The following is a 17,724-nucleotide window of genomic DNA, read 5'->3' on the forward strand; positions in this document are numbered from 1 at the left end:
TGACCACTGACCACAGTGGGGATAGCTGAGGCTGAGATCAGCCTGCAGGCTGGAGGGCTTTGGGCCAACCAAAAAGGCTTCCTGAGGTGTGACCCCACTATCTGGCCCCATCCCAGCTGGCTGTGAGCAGAGGGTTTGCACAAAAGGAATGGTAGAAAGGTGGGAGAAGGCTGCATTCACTGGAAGAACAAAGGAAGGGGGTGGAGTGACAGAGGAGGGGTGTGGAAAGAGACAATTTTTAAGAGCAGCTGCCATCCCCCAAACACACTCAGAGCTCCAGGACATATTTCAGCTGCCCCAAAGTAGGTAAAGGGTGGTGGGCAGGAGCCTTGGGGGTGGGGTAGCTCCCCAGAGAATGTGCTGACTCCATCTCTCTGTCTCTAAAACTATTTGGGAATTTTTTGGAAATCTGCATGCCTCTCTGTCTCTGTGCATCTGTTTCTGTCTCTGTTGCTGGCTCTCTGCTCCCTCTGTCTTGTGTTGATCTGTCTCTTCCTCTCTCCAGCTTGCATACTCCCCCTCACACACACCCTTTTCTTTTTTTTTTAGAGAATTATTTGTTTATAATTTATTTTTCATAGTTTTTACATTTCTAGGAATTTAACCATTTTTGTAGGGTTTTTTATAATTTTTAAATTAATTTTATTGGTACATTTTAGGTATACAATTCGTTTACATTTATCATTGGGTGTTTGTACCTGTGCGTGATGTATCTTGGTTCTTATATTTTTCCCCATTACCTGTGCTCCCTTCACCCCCTCCGCCCTTCCCTATTTACATAGAATTCATTTCCTTTTTTTTTTTCTTTTCTCATAGTTTTTCCTTTCCCTCTTTTCCTTTCCCCTTCCCCTCCCTTCACTCCTTCGTCTTTGGACCTTTTTTCCTATTTCAAATTACCAATTATTCATTTTAATCATTTTAACCCTTGTTTACACTATCAGTTTCTCACACTAGTGAAACTATTTGATATTTACACATGTGTGTCCTATTTATTTCACTTAAGAGTATGGCCTCAATATGCATCCATTTAGCTATAAATGACTCAAGTTTTTCATTCTTTATGGCTGAGTAGTACTCCATTTTATAAAAAAAAATAAATACATTTTCTTTATCGAGTTTCCAGTTGATGGGCACTTGGGCTGCTTCCAAGCTTTACCTATTACAAGCTCTGCCCCTATGAACATGAGCGCACATATACCACTGTGGTATGATTCTTTTAATTCTTTGGGGAAGATACCCAGCAGGGGAATAGCTGGGTCAAATGAGACCTCCAGCCCTAGTTCTTTGAGGTATCTCCATACTGACTTCCACATTGGTTGCACCAGTCTGCACTTCCACCAACAATGGAGAAGGGTTCCTTTCTCCCCACAACCCCACCAGCATTTGTTATTTGTTGATTTCTTGATAGCAGCCACTCTTTCTGGGGTGAGGTGGAATCTCAGGGTTGTTTTCATCTGCATCTTTCGAATGACGAGTGATGTTGAACATTTTTTCATATATTTGTTTGCTGCTTTTACTTCTTTCTCTGAGAAATGTCTGTTCATTTCAGATGCCCATTTTTGAATTGGGTCTTTGAATTTGGGGGGTCTGATTTTTTTCAATTCTTTATATATTCTAGATAGTAGTCCTTTGTCTGAGGTACAGCTGCTAAAAATTTTTTCCCATATTGTAGGTTGTCTGTTAGCTCTGTTGGTGGTTTCTTTTGCAGCGCAGAAGCTTTTTAATAAGAGATCCCAGTTGCTGATTCTTTCTGCTTTGTTCCCGTGCTGCTGAGGTTTTCTTCATGAAGTCTTTTCCTATGCCAATGTCTTCAAGAGTTCTACCTAACTTATCTTCCAGCAAGTTTAGTGTTTCTGTCTTAATATTTATATCTTTAATCCACTTCAATCTTAGTTTAGTGCATGGTGATAGGTATGGGTCTAGTTTTAATCTTTGGCAGGTTGAAATCCAGTTTTTCCAACGACATTTATTAAATAGGCTATCTTTCCTCCAATGATGGTGGTTGGCTCCTTTGTCAAAGATGAGGTGGCTGAGTATGTCTGGAGTTGTTTCTGCATCTTCTGATCTATTCCACTGATCCTCAGGTCTGTTCCTTTGCCAGTACCATGCTGATTTTATCACAGTAGCTTTGTAGTATAGTTTCAAGTTGGGGATTGGGATACCCCCAGCCATGTCTCTGTTGCCTAGAATTGCTTTAGCTATTCTAGGTCTCTTACGGTTCCAAATGAATTTTTGGATTGTTTTCTCTAGTTCTGTGAAGTATATTGTTGGAATTTCAATTGGCATTGCATTGAATCTATATAGCAGTTTTGGAAGTATGGCCATTTTCACTGTATTGGTTCTTCCTACCCAGGAACAAGGGATGTCTTTCCATTTTCTTGTATACTCTTCAATCGCTTTTTTCAGAGTGCTGTAGTTTTCAGTGTAGAGGTCATTTGCTTCCTTTGTTAGACTGATTCCTAGATATTTCATTTTTTTGGATGCTATTATAAAATAAATTGTTTCCCTAATTTCTCTCTCAGTGAGTCTGTTATTTGTGTACAAGAAGGCTATTATTTTTTGAGTGTTGACCTTGTATCCAGCTACTCTACTGAATCTGTCAATTAAGTCTAGAAGTCTTCTGGCACAGTTTTTTGGGTCTTCTATGTAGAGTATCATATCGTCAGCAAATAATGACAGTTTAATTTCTTCTTTTCCCATTTTTATTCCTTTTATTTCTTTCTCTTTTCTAATTGCTGTGGCTAATGTTTCCAGAACTATATTGAACAGGAGTGGTGATAGTGGGCATCCTTGTCTTGTTTCTGATTTTAGCATGAAAGTTTTCAGGTTTTGACCATTTAGTATGATGTTGGCTGTTGGTTTTTCATGGATAGCCTTAATCAGGTTAAGATAAAGACCTTCTATTCCAATTTTCTGTAGAGTTTTTATCATGAATGGGTGCTGGATTTTGTCAAATGCTTTTTCTGTATCTATTGAGATGATCATATGGTTTTTGTCCTTGACTCTGTTAATATGGTGTATTACATTTATTGATTTACGAATGTTGAACCATCCTTGCATCCCTGGGATAAATCTGACTTGGTCAGGGTGTATGATCTTCTTGATGACCCTCTGTATTCTGTTTGCCAGTATCTTGTTGAGGATTTTGGCATCTATGTTCATTAGGGAGATTGGCTGTAGTTCTCTTTTTGGGTTGGGTCTTTCCCTGGTTTTGGAATCAAAGTGACACTTGCTTCCAGGAATGAATTTGGAAGTATTGCTTCCCTTTCAATTTCCTTGATGAGTTTAAAGAGTAATGGCATTAGTTCTTCTTTAAATGTCTTGTAAAATTCAGCAGTGAAGCAATCCGGACCTGGGCTTTTCTTTGTTGGTAAATATTTTATTACATTTTCCATTTCACTCATTGTAATTAGGGTGTTTAGAATTTCTATATCTTCTTCATTTAACTTTGGCAATTCATATGTATCTAGGAATCTGCCCATTTCTTCTGTGTTTTCCATTTTATTGGAGTAGAGGTTCTCGAAGTAGGTATTGATGATCCTCTGGATTTCTGTTGAATCTGTTGTGACTTCACCTTTTTCATTCTTAATTGCATGTATTTGTGCCTTTTCTTTCCTTTTATTGATAAGGTTGGCTAAAGGTTTATTGATTTTATTTATTCTTTCAAAAAACCAACTCTTTGATTCATTGATTTTTTTTATTGTTCTCTTAGTCTCCATTGCATTGATTTCTGCCCTGATCTTTATAATTTCCTCTCTTGTATGAGCTTTGGATTTGTTATGCTCTTCTTTTTCTAGGAACTTGAGGTTCTGCATTAGGTTATTTATCTGAGTTTTCTCTGTTTTCCTAATATGGGCATTCACTGCTATGAATTTCCTGCGTAGAACTGCTTTCATTGTGTCCCATAGATTCCTGTATGTTGTACTGGCATTTTCATTTACTTGTAGAAACTGTTTAATTTCTTCAATTACTTCTGTGACCCATTGGTTGTTCAAGAGAGACACACACCCTTTTCTACCTCACAGTGTGTCTCTGTCTCTTTATCTCTATCTCTCTTGTCTTTCTCTAGCTTTGTCTCTCTCTAATTCCACCTCTTTCTTTCTCTGGTCCATGTCAACTGCTCTTCCTGTGATCTTCTCTCTCTTTAGCTCTATCTCTATGTCTTGATCTATCTTGTTTCTATCACTCTGTGAGAGTTAGTATCTTGACAGATAGATGATGAATAGATACATGGTAGATGGGAGCTAGATGATAGATAGATAGATAGATAGATAGATAGATAGATAGATAGATAGAAAGATAGATCACACTCTGCGGGCATGGCAGACACCTATAATGCCAGCATGCGGGAGGCTGAGGCAGGAAGATTGCCTTGAGATCAAGGCCAACCTGGAATACAGTGTGTTCAAGGACAGCCTGAACTACATAGCAAGATTCTGGCTTAAAAAAAAAAAAAATCACACTCCATTTTTTTTCTGTATTCCTCATTATCTCTATCCCTCAGACTCTCTCTTTTGTTCTCGGTATCATTTCTCAGCTCTGCATCTCCATTCTCTTCCTCCTCCCCTTTCTTTCTCCTTCCTCCTTCTTTATCCCGTGGACTCACCCACTCTATGCTTCTTCCTCCTTTCTACTTTCTACCTGCCCTGCTCTCATTTCCAGGACCTGGGGAATGAGAATTCCAGGAGATGAGAAGGAATCCCAGTCTCCCAGCTTTACCCTGTCCCATTCTGTCCAACATCTGCAGTTGCCTTCAGCATGGACAGTATGAGCACAGCCATCTTACTCCTGCTCCTGGCTCTGGTCTGTCTGTTCCTGACCCTCTGCTCAAGGGGGAAGGGCCAGCTGCCTCCAGGGCCGAGACCCCTCCCACTCCTGGGAAACCTGCTTCAGCTTCGCTCCCAAGACTTGCTGACTTCACTCACTAAGGTGCAAGGCCTCATCCTGGGTGAATGGGGGGGAGGCTCACATGGCCCCAGAGGCCCCTGTAATTTCTTTCTTTCACCCCTAGCTGAGCAAGGAGTATGGCTTGGTGTACACAGTGTACCTGGGGCTCAGGAGGGTGGTGGTCCTCAGTGGGTATCAAGCTGTGAAGGAGGCACTTGTGGACCAGCGAGAAGGAATTCAGTGGCCGTGGTGAATGCCCTGTGTTTTTCAACTTTACTAAGGGTGAGGGTAAGCCTGCACCTACCCATATCCTCCATCCACCCCCAATATTTTCCACATTTAGGAAGGAACTGAGGGTGGGAAGTTGTCATCCCAATCCTGGTGAACCTCAGGGCCACTGATCTCACTGATAACACTAAATGGGATAGAGTCAGGCAGTCCTAATCTAGGATGAAGTCTGTCCCACCTTCCCCACCTACAAATCCCACTATCTTGAACTGTACCTCCATACCAATCCCCACATCCATACAATTCCAAACTGATTGTCATCCCAATCCTTACCTCTATCCCAACCACATTGCTCAATTTCCAGCTCAATCAAGTGGCCAAGTTATCTGGTCCCGGTCCTCCTGTCCAACTTAATCCCAATCCTCATGAACCCTAACCCATGTTCCCTATGCAATCTTAACTCCATTTCTACCCACAACAATACTCACATTTCACTCCACCTCCATTCCCATTATGAACACTCTCCCAATCTCCATTTTAAATTCTGTTATCTTACATCCTTATCCCTTTAGTCAAACTGAACTCCACTGAAATGCATCTTCCCAGCCTCAGGCCCATCTTGTATTCCACTCATCTACTGAAGTTTCCAGTCCTCATTTTTTTTTTTTTGGTACCAGGGATCGAGGATCGAACTCAGGTCCTTGCGCTTGCACAGCAGGCGGTGAAACCACTGAGCTAAATACCCGGCCCTGAGTCCCCATTTTTAATTAATCCCTCTCCCATCACCAATATAAACCTCATCACCTATCTACCCAACCCCAAGCTCCAGCTCACCTCCAATGTACCAATTCTTCTCAATCCACCCAACTCTATGCCCACCACCAGCCTCAAACTCAATTTACCATGAATCTCACATCCTTCATACCTCATTATCGTCTTCATCCCAACCCAATCCACCTCCATCTCCACCCATCCAGCAATCAACACCATTCTCTCCAAATCTCTCCTATGTCAGTATCCTGTCCTCTCTATGGTTGGAAATCACTTAGATTCATGGTTTTCAAACTCTTCTTAAATATAAATCTCTTATTCAAAGGAAAGTATGTGATAAGATCCAAAAATGACTCAAAAAAGACTATTCCAATTGAAAGGAAATCCTAGACTACATTCTCCTTGAAGAGTGCCTAAGGTTCCCCAGTCCCCTTCACTACATGGATCCCAGCTGCCCCCAGATTTAGAACCAGAGAGGTCTGATGAAAGACCATTTGTTGTGTATTAAGTACACTTTCACTCTTCATACCTTCTTCCTTTACCACTTTATGTCCAGGTACATCAGAAGCAAGAAGACATAGTGTTCTAGAATCGCGGAAAGAAACGCACAGAGACACAGAAGTTGGGTAAAAAAACAAAGCCTTTGCTTGCTAGCAAGCCAGGACGCCAGAAACTGGTCTGGTCAGAGTTGTCCTTCCCTCCCCCCATCCACCGCGTTCTTTGTTCATCACCTTTTATACCTTTGTCAGTCATTATCTCATCATTAGTGGTCTTTGTTAAGTAAATAAAGTTCCAATTCCTATTTAATAGTTAGACACAGGTGGTTTCTGTCACTGATTACAGTCCTAAACACATGACAGTTAAGGGACATACATCACAAGTTTGTTCACGGATTCCCACTTTGTTCTTCAGAGTTAGGATGTTATCTACAGTGGAGCTACAGATCCAAGGAGCTATATAACCTTCACTTTAAACAACAAAATCAATGGGCTAAGGCAAGCTTTTAAAGGGATACATTACCTATTTTGCTTTCACAACTACTTCAATAGCTAATCTACTAAACTTACTTTAGAACTTTTCCCCATCAATAGAGTGCTTGAGAAAGTCACATTGCTACTTTTGTACACATTTGTTACTAAAAATAGCCACTATTTCATTAGTTTATACACAACAGAGAGGATGACTGCAGAGTTGTGCCATGTATTGTGTACCCTTGGGCAAGTGGTCTCCCCTCTCTAAACCTCAGTCTGCTATCAGGAGAAGGTTATTATAAAATAGTCAGTGAGATGATGCATATATTGCAAGGCAACATACTACAGTGTTTTCCCTCTCTCCCCTTCTCCTTCTTCTTCAACATCTAGTTCTCCACAGTAGAACTGAGCTACATCCAGAGAAATCAGAGACAGAAAACATCCAAGACCTTTTCCTAGTGTAGCTCCCGGTCCAATGGGAAATGCAGACCATCACCAGAATGTGACATCCCAGAATAGTTATTGGTTGGGGGGAGGGGGAGCCTGGGAGCTGTGGGCGTTGAACAGAAGTATCTGACCAGCCTAGGAGGGAGGAGTCAGGAAAGTCATTCTGGAAGAGAAGACCTCCAAGCTAAGACCTGAAAGATGAAGATGAGTAGTCAAAAGACCAGGGCATAGTGGTTCACATTGTAATCTCAGCACTCTAGGAAACTGAAGCAGGAGGATCACACGTTTGAGCCCAGCCTAGGCAATTTAGCAGGCTCTGTTTTTGGAGTGGTTTGTTGTTTTTTGGTGTGTTTTTTTTTTTGGTACCAGGGATCAAACTCAGGACCTTGCACTTGCAAGCCAGGTGGCGGAACCACTGAGCTAAATCCCTGGCCCTAGCAGGCTCTGTTTTAAAATTGTTTTTTAATTTTTTAAAATAAGCTGGGAATGAGCCAAACATGGTGGCTATAATCTCAGCAGTCAGAAAGCTAAGGCAGAAGGATCACTGCAAGTCAGAGGCCAGCCTGGGCTACATAGTGAGTTCAAAGCCAGCCTGAACTATAGAGTGTGAGACCCTATCTCAAAAAAAAAAAAAATGCAAATTAATCAATTTAATTTAATTTAAATGAGCTGAGAATGTGGCTCAGTACAAAGGCCCTGGGTTCAATCCCCAGTACTGCAAAAAAAAAAAAAAAAAGAATTGTGCAAAGGGTTGCTACAGTCCAGGCTGGTTCTGGGATGGATTCCACCTGTCCTGGTGTTTGTCTTGCTTATCTCATTTATTTGTACATTCAGTGATCAGTAAGCCATTACTGGGACTCTTTGTGACAAGATGTCCACCAGCCAATGCCAAGGAGCATGGTGACCAGTACAGGCCCCATGCTGTCTCTCCAACTCAGCGAAGGACATAGCCTCATCACCAGACAATGACAGTCCAAAGTGACCAGATCCAGGGCTGGGGACTTAGCTCAGTGATTCCTGTGCCTGCCTCACAAGCGCAAGGTACCGAGTTCGATCCCCAGTACCAAAAAAGAAAAAAAGGGACCAGATCTTTAAGGGAGAAACTGAGACAGTGATGAGGACTGTGGGAAAGAAAACCCAGAGTCCTACAGAAGCACAAAGGAGGCACCTGACCCAGCCTGGAGGACAAGGTAAGCCTTGTGGGGATAGGGAAGATTCCAAAAGGCATTTCTCTTCCAGCAAACATCAAGAAAGGGGACTTAGGTGGCAATGGTCTCAGGAACAAGCTATCAGTTGAGTCTGCTGCCCCTCTTCTCCCCAGGCATCGCTTTCTCCAATGAAGAACAATGGAAGGTCCTGAGAAGGTTCTCGGTCCAGATTCTCCGGAACTTCGGGATAGGAAACAGGAGCATTGAGGAGCAGATCCTGGAGGAAGGCAGGTTCCTGCTGGAGGAGCTGCGGAAAACTGAAGGTCGGGTCCCTGAATGCAGTCTGCATCCCTAAATCACATTTGTCCTACTTGGCGGGCGGTGCTAGGAAGTAACATAGCAGGGGCGTGGACACCAAAGTCACTTAGACGCAATGCGGATGGCGCCCCCTAGAGGTGGGTCGGTTCATGGCTCCACATCTCCAGGATTGGTGAGGTTGTTTCCAGTTTCTATGGTGTCTTATGAGCCTTGCTTTTGTAATGGTGGTGGATGATTATAAGAACTGACCACATATGGAGCCTGGTCCTGAGCATGTTTTCACACATTAGGTCTGTAAGCCTCGGGACAAGCCAAGTGCAGATGAGGAAATGGAGCACAGAAGTTAGGGGACTGGCTTTAAAGTAACAACGCTAGTAAGTAGAGGAGCCAGGCTTTAAATCCAAGTCTGACACCCAAGTCCACATTCAACACATTAATGTCACAGTGTATTGTGTGCTTACTAGATACCATCCATTCTGCTGAACTCTAGAGCCTTGAGCTAGTTTCACCCTACAGCAATCCTAAAAAGTCAGTATTTTTCCAGATGAGGAAGCTGAAGCCCAGAAAGGTTAAGCCATGTGCCCAGGAAATGGCAGAGCCAGGATAAAAGCCCGGGGCAAAACCTCTGACCCAGGGGGAAAAAAAACCATAAGAAAAATAAGCAACATGGAGCTGAAAGTGTAATGGTGAATGCTTGCCTCACATGTACAAGACCCTGGATTCCATCCTTAGCACCATCCTCCCCAAATAAAATGAATAGCCCACAGTTATGGGGTGTCTACCACATGCCAGCACTGTTCCAAGAATTTTGCATGTATTATCTCTTTGAAAAATCACCCAAATCTAGGAAGCAGGTCCTATTATCAGTCCCATTACAGGAGAGGAAACTGAGGCACAGAATGCTAAACAGTCCTCTTCTCTGATCTCCATATCTTGTTGGCTTTGGGCAAATAATCATAATAATATAATAATAATGTGGCAGGTGATATTGAAGAAATTAAGTGATACGAGTGAAATCATAATAGCTGCCTATACTAATTTCTTATTCCTGTTATAAAAAAATTTCCATAAAGCCAAGTGGTGGTGCATGCCTATAAACCTAGCACTTGGGAGGCTGAGGCAGAAGGATTGCTGCAAGTTTGAGACCAGCCTGGGTTACATAGTGAGTTCAAGACTAGCCTAAATTGAATAGTGAGACCTGTCTCAAAAAAAATTTTTTTTTAAAAACTTGCCACAAATATATTGGCTCAAAACAACAGATTTAGCCAGGGATTTAGCTCAGTAGTGCCACACCTGTCTGGCAAGTGCAAGGTCCTGAGTTTGATTCCTGGTACCAAAAAAAAAAAAAAAAAAAAAAAAGATTTATTCTCTTACAGTTCAGTAGGTCCAGAATAAAAAATGGGTGAACAAGAGAAGAGTCAGGTCACAAATGAAGAAAAGGCAGTTCTGGAGCAGTACATTGAAGAACCTCTAAGTCAAAAGCCACCTGCAGACGCCAATGTGGAGTGTTCAAGTGACGGGGTTCCATTTTTCCAGCATAAAAAATCACAGGGAAAAGACAAAGAAAACAACCATTAACCCAATGGAGAGGTGTAAAGTGGAAGAAACTACAGAACACTCTGTCATGAAGAGCAGATTACCACTTCAAGCTTAGAGAAATCTTTGGTTAACTCGAGGCTTAGATGATTTTAAATAAAACCTGAAGCCTCAGAACTTGAGCCTTATGTACTGATTAAAAAGGAATGGAGTATATCAAGACAGCTAGTAAATGTAGTTAACTTTAATATCTACCCATGTTTTGGTCATCTTTGTAATTCCCTGTGTATTAAACTGGGTTTCATTTGGGTATTTGAATTGAGTAAATGTTTCTAGCTTTAAAAAACAAAAATGGGTCAGCAGGACTGCATTCCTGTGGGAGGATTTGAGGGAAGATCTCTGTTCTCGCTTTTTCTAGCTTGGGAGGCTAATGGTTCCTGGGCCCTTCCTCTATGTTCAAAGCCAGAAAGATGGTAGCTTCCACACTTCCAGCTCTCCCCACCCCCCACCCCCCCATCATCACATTACCTCTTCTTAATTTTACAAGGACTCTGGTGATCACATTGGGCCCACCAATAATCCATAGTAATCTTCTCATCTTAGAATCCTTAATTGCATTTGCAAAGTCCCTTTTTCTATGTAAGGTAAAAGGTTCCATGCACAGGTTCTAATAATAGAGACACAGACATCTTCGTGGGGCCATTATTCACCCTAACGCAGCGCCATGGTTTGTGAGTCTCCTAATAGGTTAGGCCTCAGCTAAGGCCTTTCCACTGTCTTCTTATAACAGCCTCATGAGGAGAGGACTGGCACCAATGCATTTTAAAGATGAGAAAACTGAGGCTCGGAGAAGACAAGTCAGTTGGCCAGGTCACTTCAAGGTTGAGGAGTCTGGGGCCAGGGATTTAGCTCAGTGGTTTTCCCACCTGCTGTGCAAGCGCAAGGACCCAAGTTTGATCCCTGGTACCAAAAAAAATATTAGGAGTCTGAACCAGGATTCAAACTGAGTCCAACATCAGACCTGGTTTTCTGGGCTGTACTATCTGCACTTGATCTTAGCCAAAAGGCCGAGAAGCAAAGGGCTGTGCTATCTGTCTTGGCTGCTGTGTTGCTTTAATATTTGTTTTCTGTGCTCTGTCTATTGAATTACTAGATGTTAGCTATTTCTGTGGGAGCTTTCCTTTTTTTTTTTTTTAGTTTTTATTTTGGAGACAAGTTCTATGTACTCCAGGCTGTCCTTGAACCCAGGCTGGTCCTGAATTTATGATCCCTCTGCCTCAGTCTCCCAAGTGCTGAAATTAGATCACCACACCCGGCTCTGTGGGCTCTTCCTAAGGTTGGGGTGTTGTCAGACACTACATGTGATATTGCATGGTGCTGCCTGCTGTGCTGCCAATGTTGCTATGTAGTGTGTCAACCCTTTGCCTGGTTGTGTGTGTTGTCACATACCGTGCTCTACAGTCTGCTGTACACTTGTGTGTTGTGTTGCAGGAGGATGTTGCTCCATGCTGGTTATTGTGTGTCCATACATTGTTACCACGTACTGGAATATTTCTCAGCGGGCTGTGAGGTCCCTGTGCCTATAATTGTGTATTGGCAAGTATTGTGGTTGTATTTACTGAGCATTTTGTTGCCATGTTGTTATGTGTTCTGCTTGATGATCGACACTTGCTATGGTGTGTGTGGTGTGTTTTGTCACCAGGACCAGCCTGTTCTGGTGTTGGGTGGTGTGTTTACCGATGTACTACAGGGTGTGTGGGCTCTGTGCTGTCCCTGTCACTGCCAAACACTCTTGGGGATAGGATGCAGCATGCTGGGTGGCCATGTGCGAGAGTCTGTGCTGCAGGACAGGTTGTCGTGGTTGGACCGGACACTATATTAGGGCTGTGGCTGCCTGTAGTCTGGTGGGTTGCATACTGAGCTGACCCATTCTGCCCCTCACCCTCAGGCAATCCCTTCAATCCCGTTTATGCTGAGCCACTCGGTGTCCAACATTATATGTTTGGTGGTCTTCGGCAGCCGCTTCCACTATGATGATGAGAGGCTGCTTACCATTATCCAGCTAATGAACGACAACTTCCAAATCATGAGCATGCTCTGGGGCGAGGTCAGTAGACTGAATTCAGTGGGGTGAACGGGGTCCAGTGGCCAACAGGAAGCATCTGGTGGGGAAGAAACTGGGCTTCAGACCGCCCCCACCCAGTTTCACAGCCATGCCCGTCCCCCTCCGCAGTGAGTCCTGGGGCACCCAGCCCCGCCCCCTCCCTCCCTCCTTCAGACCCGCTCCCAGGCTACCTGATCCACTTGCCTTGCCCCTCCCTGCTCCTGACCTCACACCCGGCCTGCTCCTCCAACCTCCTCCAACTCTGCCCCGTCCCCAGCTGCACAACATCTTCCCGAGCCTCCTGGACTGGATGCCCGGGGCCACACCGACGCATATTCCAGAACTTTGGGCGGATGAAAGAGCTCATCGCTCTCAGCGTCTGCGAACACCAGCCCTCCCTAGACCCCAATTCTCCCTGGGACTTCGTCGACTACTTCCTCACCAACATGGCACAGCTAACCTCTGCCTGGAAATCTCACTTCTGGTCTGACCCGAAGCCTTCCTACTGCCCGGGCCTCAAACCCAGGGGGACCCTAGATAGAGGGGGGCTGGGGACTTAATCCGGGAGGAGAAGCTATGGCGGCTGGGTTTGCTGGGCCCTTGCCCAGAGCCACCAGCAATTAACAACTCCTTAAGAAGTTGTTAAAGCCTGTTAATCGTGCCCTGCCTCGGAGATTTTTCCTACCCCGCCCTTCCACGCTCCCCAAGGTAAGGAAGCTAATGAGAGGAGGGGCCGACTGGCCCCCCGGACACAGCGGGGGGGGGGGGGTTCTCATGGTCTCAGGGCCCGTGGTCACGGTGGGGATGGAATCGCCTGGCCCCGCCTCATATCTCCACCCCTCAACCCCTCCAGAAGAAGCAGGACCTGTTAAGCCACTTCCACATGGATACCTTGCTGATGACCACACACAACCTGCTCTTTGGCGGCACCGAGACAGTGGGCACCACGCTGCGCCACGCCTTCCTCATACTCATGAAGTACCCCAAAGTGCAAGGTGTGCCTGCGGCTCACCAGCCCCGAAACCAGCCTGACCCACCCACCGGCCCGAAGGAGCCCCGGGCAAGGCCTAGGTCTCCCAGCCAAACCCACTAGGAGGCCGATCCCACCCGTAGGGTACACACAGTAGCGCTCCATCCGGCCCACACAGCCTTGAAACTGCCCATGCCGCCTGCGTCCCGAGCCCCACTCACCCTTCCCGCCCACGACCCCAACCCCTGCTGCACATCCTGACCCGCCCACACTGCGCGTCTGCGACCCCACCGCCTTGCTCGTTCTGACTCCAGCCCTGCCTCACAGCGCACCTATTGGATTCACCAGCCTCCCCGTCCACTACCCAGAAGCCCCTCCCGAATCCCATCAGGGTCTGGGTTCCAGGTGCCCTGAAGCCCCGCCCGCACAACCCTTGCTTTGCAGTCCACACACCCGCCTTCAGGAGCTCAGGCTAAGCCTTAGACGCACCCTGCGTGGGAGGCTGAGGCTGCAGGCAGGGTGGGACTAGACGTCTCCTCCACCCACGCTCTCTCCGCCTGTCCCCTCCTCTCCCCTCCCGCTCAGCACCTCCCCCCTCCACCCCGGCTGCCGTCGCTGGAAGACCGCGCGGCCATGCCTTACACTGATGCGGTGATCCATGAGGTGCAGTGCTTCGCAGATGTTATCCCCATGAACTTACTGCACCGCGTCACTCGGGAGATGGCCTTCCGCGGCTTCCTGCTACCCAAGGTGTGCTAGACACCTGGCAAACGACATCAGGCAACTCACACTCATGCAACTGGCAAGGGGTACCCTAGGGCCTAGCAATCGACTCCCCAGGCCTTAGCAACTGACATCCCGCGCCCTAGCAATGGACACATATCTGAGATTCTTAGATCCAGAACCTCAGGACCCAATACCGTACCACAGTGGACTGGATCCTGTCCTAAACTCCATACCCCTTCCCTATCACAACTCCCCTTCCTAGACCCCTCTCCAGAATCCCTGGGGTCTGGGACTTGATCCTCTCAGCGGGAACCCCAGGTCGAGTGCTACGTTCCGCCCCATCCCTCTTGCCTATCCCCAGGACCTCAGGCCTGTAGAGTGGAAACCCTACTTCGGAAACCTCCCAGCTAGCCGCTCATCACCCTAACATCACCCCTTGTCGCTCACACAGGGCACGGATGTCATCACCCTGCTCAATGCACTATGACCCCAGCCAGTTCCCAAAGCCCCAAGAGTTCAACCCCCAGCATTTTCTGGATACCAATCAGTCCTTCAAGAAGAGCCCTGCCTTCATGCCCTTCTCAGCTGGTGAGGGCAGGAGTCAGGGTTTTTTTTAACACTAGTCTAAATTCCACTATCCAAACTTCTCACCTCAGCTTTGGATGCAGAGACATCCATTCATCCATTCATTCATTCATTCACTTCCTCTCCCAACCCTGCTCCTGAGTAAATCATGATTAAAACCCTTGCGGAGGGCCAGGGATTTAGCTTAGTGGTTCTGCTGCCTGCCTTGCAAGCACAAGGTCCTGAGTTCAATACCTGGTACCAAAAAAAGAAAAAGAAAAAAAAACCTTATGGAGGGAGGAGGTGGGGCGGCAGATTGACTATTTAACTCGAGTGTTCATTGTCAGCCTCTCCACTGGGTGGCGGAGTTGACGTAGTACCAGCTTTTCTTGGCTCTGCTCTGCTGGAAAACAATCCTCGTTTACTGAGTAGCAGGGGGAAGTGGAAGGGGTTAATAAGTGGTAAATTCACATATTGCCTACTCTATGCCACAGGCTGCCGCTGAGAAGAGTTACAAAGGTGGTGGAAAAGAGCTGGGCAGCTGTGTGATATTGGATACGTTATTTCGCTTCTCTGAGCCTCGATTTCTTTATAAACTACGCTCACCTTTTGGAGTTGTTAGGATTAATTAAAAGCAGGATTTAATGAGGAGCTTAGAGACTGCACAGAACATAGAACTACATAAGAATCACTGCTTTTAAAAAAAGAATCGCTGCTTTGCTTTTGGGGGGTTTTTTTTGGCCTCAAACTTATGGCAATCCTCCTGCCTCAGCCTCCCGAGTGCTAGGATTACAGACGTGGGCCACCACACCCGACCACATTCTCACTGTTTTACCTGTATTTACTATTCACAACTTCATGAGATACTACCATCATCTCCATTTCAAATACTCAAAAAATCCTAAGAGCACAGAAGTAGCCTTGGCAGAGCCAGGATGTGAACCAGGCATTGCACCTCTATTGGCCAGCTAGTTGTGCTTTACCATTATTTAAAGCATCTTTCTTTTCCAGACCTTTGGATGGGTCTGAGGGTTCCCCCACCATTGTCTTCATATCGGGTTTTCCCTTGAGGATCTGGGTGCAGCCTTTTCCCCTCTTATCTCACCGCTCCTCCCCACTCCCCACCCCCAGGGCACCGACTGTGCCTGGGCGAGCCCCTGGCGCGAAAGGAGCTCTTCCTCTTCTTCACCGCCATCCTGCAGAACTTCACACTGCAGCCGCTGGTGGCGCCCGAGGACATCGACCTGACCCCGCTCAGCAGCGGTCTGGGCAGTTTGCCACGGCCCTCTGAGATGTGCTTGAGCGTGCGCTGACGCCCGGCCCTTCAGGATTGGCCTGTGAGCGGCCAGGCCGGCCGGCGCGCCGGGTCGGGTCGTTGGGGCCTCATCCGCCTCGCTGTCAGTCTCTTCCCTGCACCTGGGCCTGCCCCGTGCCCGTCCTTCATCCCTCCTCTCTGAATCCCACCTGCACGCGGAGGAAAACGGGAATGGGAAGGGTGTCTTATTCCAACAGAACTTGATCTTTGATGCCCTTTTTTCTCTTTGTATCATTTTCTAGCAAATTATGTTTGTACGATCCAAACCTGTCTGGGCTGATGAATTAATGAAGGAGGACAGTCTCGGGTGGGGAGAGAGAAGCCTGGCTGCAGAGAGGAGAGACACCTGTGACTAATGGTACCATCACCTTCAGGGCGGCCACAGTACCAGACAGGGTTTCTTGGTTTCCTGGAGAATGGAGGCGAAAAGACGGCAGCCCGGAGAGACCAAACGGGCGTCCGTGAGAGATGTAAGCAAGATTGTGAGGGCCTGAGAAAAGATTAGGCGTACATGGTGCTTCCTATTCATTTAATTCTCCCCTCCTTGTGAGGCAAAGCAGTTATTTTTATCACATGTTTACAGATGAATAAACTGAGCCTCAGACAGGTGAGATGACTTGTCCACGATCACACAGCAGAGATGGGCAGAGCCTGGATCTCAGCAGTCCGGCCCCAGGCACTGGGCTTGGGACCACCACCCTTCAATCTCTCAAGTCAGAGACAGAGGAAGATACTGTCAGAACAACACGAACGGATACAGAGAGCGAGACACCAGCAGTGAAAGGGGGAGAGAGAGACAGAATGTGATTGGGAGAGGGGAGGAAAGTGGTAGGAAGAGGAGAAAAATTATAGGAGAGGAAGGGCAGTGAATGGGGCAGTGAGGCACAAGGTAAACTGTCCCCACCCCACTCCTCTTGCTGGACCATTCCTTTGGACTGCAATTCCTTCCTTTGTGGGTAAGGACAGCAGTCTCGGGACTCAACATAACACCCTGACATCCTACTGACAGGAGATTTTCTTGCTGGAGGGGCATCAGGAGCTGGGACGTGGTGTTAAAGACACCGGACTGGCCGGGTGAAGCACACAGCTCCTTAATCCCCACAGGTGGACCAGTCTGCCCCAGGGGCCAACCAGGTACTCAGATGGGGAGATGGCAAAGAGAAACAGCTCTAAGAGACAAGAAGAGAGTGAGGAACAACAGAGAAAGACCTTGAAAAACAAAGACTGGGGATAATACAAAGAGAAAGTGTGACAGGAGGACAGAGAGTCACTGAGAACAGGGAGAGGCAGATGCCAAGGGAGAGAGAAGACAAGGAGATTCTAATACAGAAACAAATTAAGAGAGGGACCGAAGCCAGGTACAGTGGCCCACGCCTGTAAACCCAGCTACTCAGGAGGCTGAGGCAGGCAGGAGAATCACAAGTCCATAGCTAGCCTGGGCAACTTAGGGAGACCCTCAAAATTAAAAGGGCTGGGAATGAGGCGAGTGAGAGACGAGAGAAAAAGGAAAAGCAAGATAGGTGGACTGGGGAAATAGAACAGAAAAATTAAATTTGAGACAAAAACAGGGAGAGTCATCCAACCACGCAAATGCAAGTGTTTACTGAGCACTTATTATGTGCTAGCACTGTTTTAGGTGCTGGGGTACAGATATGAACAAAACAACTTTTATTTATGCTGCGGTTTGAACCGAGGACCTGAGATACATCACCAGCCCTTTTATTTTGAGACAGGGTGTC

General features: G+C 46.3%; 2 protein-coding genes across 4 annotated transcripts in view; one reads left to right on the forward strand and one right to left on the reverse strand.

Moving 5' to 3' along the window:
• The window catches only part of Egln2 (egl-9 family hypoxia inducible factor 2), a 64,102-nt gene that overhangs the window by 34,749 nt on the left and 11,629 nt on the right, over positions 1-17,724 (reverse strand). Inside the window, exons 4-5 of one of the 3 annotated variants that reach the window (XR_015450530.1) lie at positions 12,359-12,468; positions 10,145-10,256 (exon numbers count right to left, since the gene is read on the reverse strand). The gene's annotated coding sequence lies outside the window, so the exon portion shown is untranslated. Of the gene's footprint in view, positions 1-6,412; positions 10,257-12,358; positions 12,469-17,724 lie in introns of those variants that run through there. The other 2 variants (XR_015450529.1, XR_015450531.1) reach the window with 2 other exon arrangements.
• Cyp2f1 (cytochrome P450 family 2 subfamily F member 1) lies at positions 139-16,744 on the forward strand. The gene is given in 14 exon segments (XM_013069058.3): positions 139-302; positions 4,748-4,929; positions 5,012-5,119; positions 5,121-5,175; positions 8,626-8,775; positions 12,255-12,270; positions 12,272-12,413; positions 12,688-12,723; positions 12,725-12,874; positions 13,273-13,407; positions 13,966-14,130; positions 14,558-14,583; positions 14,585-14,694; positions 15,802-16,744. Coding segments are annotated over 14 exon segments (1,611 nt in total). The 5' UTR covers positions 139-148; the 3' UTR covers positions 15,984-16,744.

This window comes from Heterocephalus glaber, unplaced genomic scaffold (assembly GCF_053883595.1).
Source record: "Heterocephalus glaber isolate CG9 unplaced genomic scaffold, H.glaber_assembly_v1.0 deba00001002, whole genome shotgun sequence".
NCBI lineage: Eukaryota > Metazoa > Chordata > Mammalia > Rodentia > Bathyergidae > Heterocephalus > Heterocephalus glaber.